The sequence below is a fragment of the Trematomus bernacchii genome, unplaced genomic scaffold, assembly GCF_902827165.1.
Source record: "Trematomus bernacchii unplaced genomic scaffold, fTreBer1.1, whole genome shotgun sequence".
NCBI lineage: Eukaryota > Metazoa > Chordata > Actinopteri > Perciformes > Nototheniidae > Trematomus > Trematomus bernacchii.
The window spans coordinates 3281335-3294714 of record NW_022988050.1 but is presented as its reverse complement, the minus strand read 5'-3'; the positions used below and the strand labels follow the sequence as shown (position 1 = coordinate 3294714).

At 41.2% G+C, this 13380-nt stretch overlaps 1 protein-coding gene across 1 annotated transcript; it reads right to left on the bottom strand.

The window, feature by feature from the left end:
• Window positions 1-4454: 4454 nt before the first annotated feature.
• Window positions 4455-12870, bottom strand: LOC117473405 (sodium-dependent neutral amino acid transporter B(0)AT2-like). The gene is made up of 12 exons (XM_034118973.1): window positions 12811-12870; window positions 10805-10982; window positions 10197-10354; window positions 9690-9810; window positions 9389-9564; window positions 8417-8527; window positions 8080-8321; window positions 7537-7756; window positions 7254-7455; window positions 6683-6842; window positions 5541-5703; window positions 4455-5300 (listed from the first exon to the last, which is right to left on the bottom strand). Exons 1-12 carry the CDS (start codon window positions 12868-12870, stop codon window positions 5022-5024), a joined length of 2070 nt encoding a protein of 689 aa, XP_033974864.1. The 3' UTR covers window positions 4455-5021.
• Between the last annotated feature and the right edge of the window lie 510 nt (window positions 12871-13380).

Genomic DNA, 13380 nt, shown 5'->3' with positions numbered 1-13380 from the left:
CAGACAGATACATGAGGACAGTCACTTGAAGTTTACAGAGCACATCTGTTCAGGTTCATATGTGTATGTAGTGTCTCTACTGTGACATGTCTCCATGCTTTAATGTTCAAAAAGCTCTTTATTGTTCTCATACTGCCTGTGCAGCAACACCTCTTTTCACCCTCTGTCTGAAACCAGAGCCCAGTCTGCTCTGATTGGTTAGCTGGCCGGCTCTGTTGTGATTGGTCAACCGCTTAGAGATGACCAGCAATGTACAATATGTTGGAGCGCTAACCAATAGAATTGTAAGTGTTACATATGATATCTAACATGTGTGGGAGAGAAACTCCCTCCGGAGGGAACAGGGATGTTGGCGTATATAACACACTACAGGAAAGTGAAAACCCCAAAAGCATAATTGGGCCCCTTTAATGTGTTTTTATATATATAAATAAATCACAGGTTATAAAACCATGAAGAGCTTTATAAAAACATTATGATCAATTATGTAACTGTATTTATATCTACTGTGTATACACATTTGCTGTTGTATTTCTAATATTAAGGCTTCATTAAGCAAGATAATTTATTCCTTTACTATAAAAAGCATTAAGCAGGAATTTCAGTAATAAGAAGTTATTTAAATAAATACGACACAGCCTGCCCCGTGTTTAATAACAAGGCCGGATGCTTTTCATCAAATGACTCCCAAGAGACAGGAGAGTAAAAATATCAGAAGTCCAGTTTTCTCTCTGGATGGAAGTCTCTCTCTGTCTGCTGACGAAGAAACTGTCTGTATTTTAGCTTCCTTTTATTACCCCGTGATAGAAGTTTCTATACTCCTTGCCGTCACTTTTGTTTCAGCTTTCTCTGTTGTAGTGTTTCTTTGAAGGCAGATTAGACGTGTGTATTTTTACAACCGTACAGATTTCTGACAGTCCCTCCAGGCAATCCAATTTGATGCCATAGTGCTGCCGTTGCCTCAAGTGTGAGACTGAAAGAAGCGCTAATGCAATTATAATTTAATTTACAAAATGTATTAATCTACCCGAGTCATCGTTGAGCTGGGTGTGCAGGTACTGGTGTTTGGAGTAGAACTTGTTGTAGATACAGTACACAGCAGCCATCAGAGCTAAGGTTCCTACGGCTGCAGCGACGAACAGACCCACTTTGGCATTGTCTTGGTCTACCTGGACATCTGTGGAGGAACAAAGACCATCAGAGTCAAGGTCTTCACACATGAGCCATATGCTGCCACTCTGTGTCATTATCACTGTGCAGGATGGATATTTACAGAAGCTCTGAGTGGCAATTGAGAGACTCTTTTTTATTATTATTGTGATCCATTCTCTAAGTCTGATCTAAACTGTTTTTTAAAGTGTTTAAGAAGATGTGGGGAAAAGCTGATAACATTATAATCTGTCTATAGTTCCCAAAAGCAGATTATTCTGTAAAGCAGGTGGGACATATACAGTATGCATGGTAAAAAGAAAAGTGTTGCTGTAATCATGGAGAAATGTAAGCTCACCTGGAAGATAACACAATTATTTTCCATCATATTTAGAACATGGGATAGTGGTGTATCCTCTTGTGTCTCTTTTGTATTACTACAAACATTTTCTGACAATAAAAACCTCTCAAAACAGTTTTTCCCACCAGATTTTAGTAATAAAAAATAAAGGAAATTATAAAAATGACCCTGGTTAACTTTTCCAACAGTTTCACATATTATTTTTTGTGAGTTTAAGAGACTTAAGGAAACTATCCTTGCATAAACATCTCCACCTGTTTTAAGTCAAATACAGAGGAGAAAACATTTAAATAAGACTTAAAACTGGAAAATTAATTAAAATGGATCACCCCTTTCCTCTCAGGGACTCCATCGATCCAGTTCTACTTACATTATTTATTTTTCCACTTACATGTCTGCTTTGCGTTTAAATGAGTAGCTTCCTCTTTCCTGAGCAGGTTCATTATGTATCGCTGAGGAGGAGGAGGAGGAGGCGCTCCCTGATGGGAGTCGACCTCCTGCTGCGACTGCAGGGAGCTCTGGGAGCTCTGGGAGCTCTGGGAGTGGCTCAGTGGAAACACCAGCAGCAGACACAGAGCTGCCAGGCCCGCCATGGGGGGGTTAGACCGTACGTCTGCAAATTCAAATTGATACACCTGCAAAAAAAATAGAAAAAAATACAAATATACATGATTTCTCTTGGCTGCTCTTTCCTACGTAGCCATGTAAATCAATAACAGTCAAAACAAGATTGGAAAACACCTTCTCGGACGCCCATGTCAATAATGCTTTATATTTTTGAGTCTTAAGACATGAGGAAACATTACATCAGTAAACTGTTGATGCTGATCATTCAGTTTCACTCAATCCCTGTTAAGATTTAAGCAAATACATTCATTTCACAACAACAATGTGTGTTGTTCTTAGGTTAAATATGAACTTTTTTCACAACTTGGAGCAAACAATGAACACTTATAGTGATTTATAACCAGCTTTAAATGTATTATATCATGAATAAATTGTTGGAATTATAATAAAATCTGCAAAACAATTGTGACTTATCAGCAAATATGATGTTTTATGATAATTGACCATGTGAGTCCATATAACATTCTTTATAATCCATCATGATAAACAATACGAGTGCTTTTAAGTTAATTACAGTGCTATAACCAGCTAATAATGCATTAGACGTGTGTTTATAACACATTAAAGACATGGGCGTCACCAAAATCTTCACCCAATATTGCAGTTGTTTATCAGTCAGGTGTTACTCTGAAAAAGGCCACTGAAACGCAAAGCCTATCCCACACACAAACACATTCACTGTAATGCAAAGGCAAGTTTGATTATTACAAATAAATCTTGTGTTATTTACTTACCTGATGTGGAAGCGAGGATGTCGTGTTTCTCTGCCGGGTGTTGGTCCTTTCTGGCTGACTGAAGAGAGACTGCATCCACGACAACTGAACTCCCCGGACACCTGATAATATTTCCAAGGGACACCTGTGCGTACTCTTCCTAACAAGCACACACATGTAGAAAATAGCTTACACAAGTAAAGCAGCCTGACAAAGGGAATTCAGAGGCTCTCCTTCAGCGCTCTGGCACAATGTTCTGAAAGCTTTTATAGGCTTTATTCTTAAAGTGACTGTGGTTTCTTGCTCATTCTCGGTGAAAGCCGTTTTTGTTTAGGTAATAAAAGGGGGAAAAAGCCACCTTGTATGAAAAAGGCCAACAAGTGAGAGCTTAAATGTTTTTGCAGAGGTCACACAACCTGACATGTTGAGCAGAGAAACGTGAGTGCAACAGAGCTCCCTGCTGACACATTAATGTACTGCTTCAATACAAAATAAAAAGGCCACAGAAAGTGTTGACGTTTAATCAACTACTATGTAAAACAAAAAATGTAGTACTAGATGTACAAGAACACACGTTGATTTTTTATTTAAATATGAAAAATAACAGAATACAGTTACCCAAGGGGTTCTTAAGACAAAGATATCAAATCAAACTTATCTACTGATGATGGTTCAGATAGATGCCACATTTCCCTCAAAAAACGTTATTATAGTATAAATAATTAAGAGGGCTTCCTCTTTTAACAATTACTTATAATTCACCCTTTAAATCTCCAATGTCTATTCACTATCTAGAAAGCTACATTGTTTAGTCATCTTTACAGTGTGATATTTGATCCTCTGTGCTGACTACAGTAAGGGCGGTGTGTGTCCCACTCTCACCTTCTGCAGGACTGCAAGGACACCCAAAATGCTCAAGACCGAAAAATATAAAAGAGAAACAAAGAAATGTGCAAACTCTTCACTGTGTATAAGAGTCAAAACACTTACAGTCAGCTGCATTAACACATGTCTCGATAGCCTTAAACATCATGCATCAGTCTGCCTGCATGTGTTCTGGAAGTGCTTCTAGACTTTTACAGATACACTTAACACACACTAAGGTCTGCATACAGTCAGAGAGAGCTGCAGGTCACAGGTCAATAAGAACATCTCCACCTTACCTCTACATGTTGTCCTCATGTACAGTTTTTCAGATGTTTACATGGCAGCAGAAGTCTGGATATGCCTTTATGGAATAACAGTGAGGCACACAGAGCATAACATATTGCTTTTTGCTGACGATGCCATTTTATTCATGTCAAAATTAAAGGAAACAATTCCCTTCTGGTCACAGATTATCATAACATTTTGTGACACTTCAAATTCAAGGTCAATTGGGCCACTAACTGCAGTAACAATGCAGTTTCCAAGCTTGTATAAACTCTTTAGCATGTCATATATTCCACTGCATACTAGATTACAATTTGTTAAATAGATGAAGCATGTTTGAATTTATTTTTAAAAATACTTATTTATTCATGAACTTGTTGCGAGTGAATTCAGTCACTCTGTGCTGTGATATATGTATCATATGGATATAAAAGGCTGTATTTTATGTTATTGAATCAAATATTGTGGGAATAAGAACCTGTGAGCTTATTCAAATGTACTTCAAAATGGTCCACTGAACGTTGTACTTCTCTCCATAGATATATATAAAGGCTAGATGGCTCAAGGGGGAATCGCCAGCGTAGCTCACCGGTGGCCATCTTGCCACAGTCAACAACTACTGCTACAGCTGTTGTAAGGTGAGTGATCTGCACAGAAATACTCTTAACTCGCTGAAATCTTGACTGATTTACAAACGGTTTGGTTTATTATAAACGTTATTAGCATGGCTATGATACAGGAGACAACAAGACATGTTGAAAAAGAAAAGTCCATGATTATAATTATAAGTATGCAGCATCATAACTACATATTTGATGTTTATAACAAACCAAACCGTTTGAAAATTGGTTGATAATTGAGCAAGCTATGGTTATTTCAATAGTGCACCATCGACATAATGTTATGAATGAGCTGCCTGTGGCAAGATGGCCGCCATGTGGCAACTTCGGTCTCCATTGGCCAGCAGCGCGGGCGAGTCATCTAGTGTTTATATATATATCTATGCTTCTCTCTGCAATTCATTTGTGTAACTTCAGGTCCAGTGTTGAGGAAACAGAAGCAGCAGTCTTTTTTTTTTGGTCCAGGTCTGACATGTCAGTCATCAGACTTCCACAATTGTTGCCGGTGCTAACAATGCTGTACTGACCGGCCGCTGAATCTCTGGCTCTTTGTCTTGTCCGCCGGTCCATCAGGACAGCGTGAATCAATGCTATCGGGACGGGCATCACAGCAAATATGATCAGCAAGGCCATGACAGCCAGAGCCCAGTCCGGGTACTCGAGGTACTCCTCAGATCCCTGAAGAAGAGAAAATAGAATCAAAATCAAAATCACGCAAGGTCTGAAACAAGTGGAACTTATCACTACTCAGAGAAATACATAGAGAAATAAACCATTAGTTATATGCTTCAGGTTGGGAATTTAGTAAGGAGTGACAATTTGCTTTTTAAGGGCTGTTTGTCTTATAATATATAAATGTAAAATGTACAGTGTATCCAGTTATCCAAAGAGAAGCTATGGAGCAGAGGGTTAACATACCTTCTCTTGGTTCCATGCCATATAGGTGGGGCGTTGGATGAACATGTGGATGGTGGTGGCGCCCAGCAGCCCCAGCATAGCGAGCAGGCAGACGTATTTCCACAGGTACTTATAGATCACATGAGGACGCCAGCCCAGCATCCCCTCAATGTCATCCAGGAACCTTCAGACACCCAGAGTGGTACATATTAAACATTTGTGACCAACATTAATGGGATTAAGAGAACTAAACTGATTTGTTGAGATCTGCATGGAAAATAATATGTCCAAAGTTAAAGGGCCCATGTCATGGCCATTTCCACTGATCATAATTCCATTGTTGAGGTATACTAAAATAGATTTATATTGTGCAATTTTCCAAACTCACATTGGTTTCTCATACAGCATCTCTGTAAACTACGTGTATTCACTGAATTTCACTCTCTGCCTTTAACGGCTCGTTGTAGCTCCCAAAGCTCCAGCCCCCACCCTCCCTGTGAGCACAGTGTGCTCTGATTGGTCGGGACGTTGTGAATCGCGCTGAGCTCCGTGGAGGTGTTGTTTCCTTGTTTAGTGATACACAGCGAAACACAGCCAAACTCATCCTGAGCACACTCAAAGTCACAGCCGAAGTAAAAACAATAAGTGTGGCTTGATATTGAGTAAGAAAAAGGTTGATAAACGCTGTGAGAATGGGTCTGCAGAGAGAATTTCGCCGCGATCCCAACGGTCTGTTATCAGCCTGCAGCCAGGGAGGAGAAATCAGCTGAGCTGCCTGCTCCCTGCACACAGATGTGTGTGTGAGGAAGTCCGTGGATTGGTCAATTTGGACTAATCAGCGGGGGCTTAACGTAACGGCTCCGCGGACGTAACGGCTCCACGGATTGGTCCATTTCGTTCCGGGTACGGCATGACATCATGCCGTACCCGGAACGAAATGGAAGAATCAAATGGACAATGACGTATCTCCAACGAGGCGTTTTGGGGAGGTATTCTCTGTGTTAGAGTTTTACTCGCTACAGGGTGTACTTTGAGGGTTTTGACTCTGCACACCGTTTACATGCATAAAAACCTTCATAACACACAAGGGGACGGGTAATAACCGGAAAAGCATGACATGGGCCCTTTAAAGCAGTTACGCACACTCTGAAAATAGACCTCACCTATCAGCTCCATACAGCCAAGACACGCTGAAGGTCTCAAAAACCACAATAATGATGAGGGGCAGAGAGGCAGAGTAATCATCGAACATCATCACAAAGTAGTTTCCACAGCGCTGGGTGAAGAGGAGGCCGATTATAAAGCCGATGATGCAAATGAAAACTAAAACAACAAAAAGAACGCTTCGTTTTAAAAGTCATCTGCAAACTAGCAGAATGGATACATTCATGGTTAATTCCTGAATCACCTCAGAGGGTACCTTTACTAATTTCCCCGCCTCTCTGCTTTAGGTTCTGAAATCCTGATTAGTCAGTGCTCAAAGACAAGACACTGATCTACTGGCTGTGACTTTCAGGGTAATAAGGTAACATTTTATTCTCCAAAAGCACTTAATAGGAAACATTTTGGATCTTTGTGTACTAAAGTGCAAAAGGTTGTCCAATCTTCATTCAATTCGATCATGACTCTTAGTTGTTTAGATGCCACTTGGACTCCAGGCTGAGCAATAACTATTTGAAAAGTGGAGTTGCATTGATTGGGATTCTCTTAGGACACAATGAGGTGTTTTGTTACCTCGGAACTTGATCTTGTTCTGAGCCAGTGTTTCAAAGCGGTCAGTGAGTGGGGCGAGGATTCCCTCCATTATGCCAAACATGCTGCCGAGCCCTAAGTTGAGCAGCATGAGGAAGAAGAGCGCTGACCAGAAGGGGCTGCCAGGCAGGATAGAGATGGCCTCTGTGAAGGCGATGAAAGCCAGGCCTGTTCCCTCCACACCCTGAACACAAACATGAGTGCCACGTTTAATGTACCACCCACAAAATACAAAGAAAACCACAATTTGACTATTCATATTTACCTGCTGCATCTCTTTTTCCATGTCACAGTCTGTTAAGTTGCCTGGGAACTGATTTCCATGCAGTTTGAACCAGGCCCTGTAGTCCTCTAGAGCCACAGCACTGGGATCAGAATAGTTGAAGCTTGGCATCAAGTTTATCTCCACAGGACCGCTGCGAAACTGCTCCGATAACTGCTCCGATAACTGCTCCGATAACTGCTCCGATAACTGCTTAATATTACTAAGGGAAGGAAAAGACAAACACACAACTTTAAACACACAGTTCATTCAACATGCATAGATATTTAAACTATGGTACCTGCATAAAGTCAATGATTCTGTTCTACGGTTGGGTAATATGTTAACATTTTCAGGCCACATTAGCCTAAAACAAATGAAAATTGCCAAGATATTAGCATAGGAGTGTGTTTATATGTGCGTGCGGCCTTCCCCCGCTGTAGATTCAGCAGGGAGAAGTGTTAGATAGGCAAGTTTGCTTCGTTCACCAAGTCTTTACGTCGTTTTTGATGCGTAGCTCAGTGTTTTTCTTCTCATCCGACATACCTGACCACACATGCCACGGCCTTGTTTTTGGCGTGGAAGCCGAGCACAGAGAACATAACCAGAGTGGCCAGCACAGAGGTGAGGAAGTTAATCGTGGAGACAGTGAAGGCATCACGATGGCAATTGTTTTTTTTGGGATTATAGGAGGAGTAAGCGATGTTCGAGCCAAGGCCGAGATTAAATGTAATGAAGACTTGAGTGGCTGCCTGTCGCCACACCTGCACGTCGGCCCAGATCTCCAGCTAGAGAGGAATAAATACAACAGTAGGTGTGCTACAGAAATATGTATATAAGCCTCTCTTTTCTATAATCAACCAGGCCTTTTGTCTGCAGATACCTTTGGGTAGAACATGAAGCCGATTCCCTCTAAAGCCCCGTCCAGCATGAGGCCTCGAACCAGGAAGCAGAACAGCACCACGTAGGGGAAGATGGAGGAGAAATACATCACCTAGGAAGAGAGTAAGAAACATTAACAAGTGAATACGTCGAGCTACCAGTAAACATTCGTCTTTTGGTTAAGGCACACAGAAAAATAACTATTTCCCCATCCTTTTTTATAAAAATGTCCTTGTGGCAGCGTGGTGTGGTTAGGGCGCCGGCTGCTGGAGTGATGGGGGCTCGGCCGGAGACCAGACAGCTTATCAGAATCAGGTAATCAGTCACTCAATAAAAGCATGTGGTAACCTGGTTCTGGTCTCCTGCAGTAGACTGGGTCCTGGGAGGAGGACCGTGACTCGCCCAGCCACCTCGGGAAATAGAGGAGCAGACCAGGGTTCATGGGAGCCCCTTTTTTGTGTTTACTGAAATAAACTCTGCTTGTTTTTCAAACCATTCTTCCCATCCGTCATATTTGATTCCTCTCGTGAGCTGGAAGCTCACAGTCCTATTGGTAAACTGTGCTCCAGCAGACAACTTCCTTAAAATGGCTAAGCTACATTACGTGAGCTTTTATAAACTGTATATAATAAAATTCCCTGCTATTGCTGCTTTTCTCTAGTGATGTTAACTAGAGCCGTATTGGAATTCCACTCAGATATTAGCTTTACCATTACATACATGCAGGTAATCATTTATACACCTGATACAGTATTACATTCACATATTTGTTAACGATAAACATGACCTACCATATCACAGTGCCATGGTAGTACTTTATATTTCTGTCAATTATAATGTATATATCTAGAAAACAACACAGACTACACACTGATAATCACATCTCTACTGAATCACCTGGGAGCTGTTAAACAAACCTTTTTGACATCACAGCTTCAATGATAGTAGTCACAGGGAGTCACAACAGGGTTACCTTGACAGAGGTCTTGATGCCCTTGAACATTCCCAGGCACACGAGGGTCCAGGCGGCCAGCAGACAGCCGACGATGTACGGGTTGAAAGAGCCCGTCTCATCGATGGAGTCGGTGATATCCAGAGCTTTACGGTACCAGAAGTACGATGTGGGGGAGCTCTTTTTACATTCTGGTACTGGTGTCAAGACAAGGGAAATACAAATAAATCATCAGTCTTTCACGTGACACCATGCCTATACATTTACAATTGAATTACTCCTCATGTGTTATAAGTTTTGAACCGTAATGCTGTGTGTTTACCCGTCACATTCCCCTCTACTGGACAGTGTTCCCAAGGAAGAGACGACTGGAAAGAGTTCCCGAGGTAGAACAGGCTCCATGCAAGGATCACATTGTAGTAGAGAGACACGAAGAAACACACCTGAGGACATGTGAGGACAAGATCATCAGGTTATGAGAAGATTATACGATGATTTTTAACACACCTGAGGACAAAACAAATATTTGAAAAGGGTTAACTATTGTGCAAATACCATTAACCATGTTTCAAAAAAGTGAACAAGAAAAAACAAACAGTTTTAGACAAACCGAGTAATAGAGCTGCCTGATGATTATGCAAAGACAGATACAGCCTGCTTCCTTGCAGCTACTTCATATATATATAACTACTTCCTCACCCTTCAGATATAGCACTATGCTTTGAGACAGTGGCTACTGTAGCACATACACCTGGAAAAGATTTAACATGATAAACTGAACTGAGTACATATCTTTAGCAGAAGGCGGTGGACAGTGTCAGTTTCTCACCACACAGCTGGAGTATCCGATCCCTGCCAGCCGGGGGGAGATGAACTTCCACACCCCGATGCTGCCCTGTCGGATGGCCTGCCCGGTGGCCAGCTCCAGGAAGAACAGGGGGATCCCCACAATCAGCAGGAGCAGCACATAGAGGAGGAGGAAAGACCCTGAGGACAAGGGGGGAGCAGCACAATTAGTTACTCTGTTAACAAGAAGCAAATGTTTGTAGTCAAAACCTTCTTATTACTGACACCTGCAACACAATGTTCTTTTTAAAATCAGGATAAATAGGACACAAGAGGCTCATTTGGGGTATCTGAATGGTTGAGATAAATGTTAACATAGGGGAGCCTTGTTCCATGTCTTAATCTTAAAACACAGTCGGTGTTGATTCTATGTTTCGGACCTTTCCTTATGTTTTACTAAAGTAGCCACATTTCCCCTGGAATAAAATATAATCCAGATGTTAGAACATCAGCCGCAGAGCAGCAGTGATTAGTATCATATCCAGAAAGTTCAAAAGTCTATAAACACTTTGGTATTTAATTCACATGCATGGAATAATCTCTCTTTGCTCTTTCAATCCCATGTCATCTCACACCGATGACAATACACACCTCCTCCATTTTGATGGCACAGATATGGAAACCTCCAGACGTTGCCGAACCCGACGCAGAACCCCACCTGAGCCAGAATATAGTCCATCTTTCTGTTCCACCCGGCTCGAGCTGCAGGCTCAGAGGGAACCGGCTGGATCTCCTCTCCAACATATCCCACTGACCCCTGATTCTCCATCTGAGAGAGGGCGGAAGAACAAAGGAAAGACACCGGTCAACATGTGAACCACTGCACTGAGACTGTGGAGGATCATACCCTTAGTCAACACAAGACGATAAAAGCCATTATAATCTGACTCCAGTAAGCAATAATACTATTTATCTAAGGTTTTCACCCACAGGGATATTCAGAGGAATTCAAATGTAAGAAAAGAGCAAATATAGAAGTATTATAAAAGACAAATATGAATTAAAAAGAATGGTTCAGAAATAACCATGACAAGTCAAGTGGTAGTATTGTGCAGACGTGCAGAAGTCAGAGGAATGTGAACATTTTTTAATACAAATATAATCTGTGGGGGAAACTTCTGAAGCAATTGGAGTCAGGACTGAAAGAGAGACATGATGGAGAGCTGGAGCTTTGATGGCAAACACTGACGGTTTATTTGGAGCTTCGGCCGGAGAAATCACAAGTCATGGGCCACGGTTTGACCACACGGTTCGGTTGAGATGCCACGTCAATTCTGAAGAACTGTACCCCAGACCTGTGTATTTAGCTAGTTCAGAGAGAATAATCAACATTGTGCATTAACAAGATAGAATGATAACACCTCTATCAGGTGACGCCAACAGGCAGGAACAGGGAGACAAAACACTGAGAGCACAGCAGCCTGTTACAGGTGCGTGTGCTCAGTCAGGACAGTATGAACTGATCAACTGGGTCAAGTTATGGGCCTTGGAAAATATTTCCCCAACATAATCTATAGTTGAGTATTTCATTTTACATTCAGTTTTTTATTCCATTAAATTAAAATCATATATAGGACTATATTTCTCTTTATGTATCAAGTATCTTGTTGCATTGTTGGAAGACACTGATATTTATTTCAAACTACGCTTAAGCTGTAGCTTAACAAATATTCTTAAATAGACAACATGGGTCATACCTTACATTACTAAATCCTTACAAATGTTCATATGATCTTCACTTTTTTTTTTTAATCCAATTTGATAAAACTGGCAATAGAAAGTGGCGGGTCACATTGCATGTAACAGCAACACTGTAGGACAACATCTAGACACCCAAACTACTCAAGAACTGAACATTTAAAAGAGGAAGTAATAGAAATAAAGAGAGAAAGACATGTGCCAATTCTTCACTGCGTCTAACAGTCAGAACAGTGTTTCAGAAGCTTAAAGGGGACCTATCATGCAAAATGCACTTTTGTACGTCTTTTATACATGAATATGTGTCCCCGGTGTTCCAGGGAACTCACCAAGTGTCAGAAAACACAACCCTCTCTATTTTCCTCCATACCCAAATCTCTAAAAAAGGGGCTACAACGGATCTGATACAAACTGATCCAGATTTGAACACTGTCCTGACGTCAGGACAGTGGCGCTACGGCTATTGGGCCAACTCCACCAATCAGGAGGAGACAGCCACGGCCATTGCCGTTCGAAAGCGCTGGAGACGTTGTAGTACATATGCCAGGCCAGTAGATGGTGCTGTTCTCACAGAATCTGCCCTTGCAAAAACAGGGCTAAAAAAGTGCAAATTGAGCGAAATGAGACATGGCTAAAATGCATGATCTGTTTGGTATTAAGTATAAATATGCCTTATACAGGTATGGTCCTACACTATATTATTAAAATATAGCATGATAGGTCCACTTTAAGCGACATTGGTTCAGATGCACCAACACTTCTAGATGGCCTTGAGCAACATGCATCAGGACACCTGCATGTGTTCAGCAAGAAGGAGCTGATCAACGTTTACAGATACACTTAAACACACAGTCAGAGAGAGCGGCAGGTCACAGGTCAATAAGAACATCTTCCCTTACCTCAGTCTTGATGAGCTGCACCTTTAACAAACTGATAATGGGGCAAGAGGGCAACAGCATTATGCAAGGCTGGATTTGGGTGGAAGGATTGCATTATCCTGTTAAATTGCCAGCTTCTCTGAGCTTTTAAGTACAAACTGTAACCACCAATTGTTTCCGTAGTGAAGCCCTTTAAGGATAACTTGTGTTTTCAAAAGGTAAATGTGTACATGCTTAGAAAGCCTGAAAAGTAAATAGAGAAAACATTACAATCCGAGGGATCTGCTTACATGTTTGCCTCTCAACGACGGTTTAACTCAACTTTGGAGCTGTCATACATATTTCTGCCCCTTAAAAAAACTCAACATAAGCTATAATCACCAGGAAGCTGTACTGTACATACCTCAAAATATTTTTGGGAAAGATGTATCAGCAGACAAAAAAACATAGCATACCTAAGACGGTGGAAAAGCAACTTCTCTGTAGTCTTTTCAACTACTTTAAAAGCACTGATATGAATTCATTTGGATTTACAAACCCAGTTTTAAAGAGAAAATAGAAAACCATCTAACAAGTCTGATACCTTGTTGG

Excerpts from the sequence above, each read along its gene's own strand:
- LOC117473405 (XM_034118973.1), bottom strand. The coding sequence starts at position 12,870 with ATGCTGTTGCCCTCTTGCCCCATTATCAGTTTGTTAAAGGTGCAGCTC. Across the intron at positions 10,355-10,804 it reads GTGCCATCAAAATGGAGGAG|GGTCTTTCCTCCTCCTCTAT; the intron begins GTGTGTATTGTC and ends CCTTGTCCTCAG. Across the intron at positions 9,565-9,689 it reads AGTAGAGGGGAATGTGACGG|TACCAGAATGTAAAAAGAGC; the intron begins GTAAACACACAG and ends TCTTGACACCAG.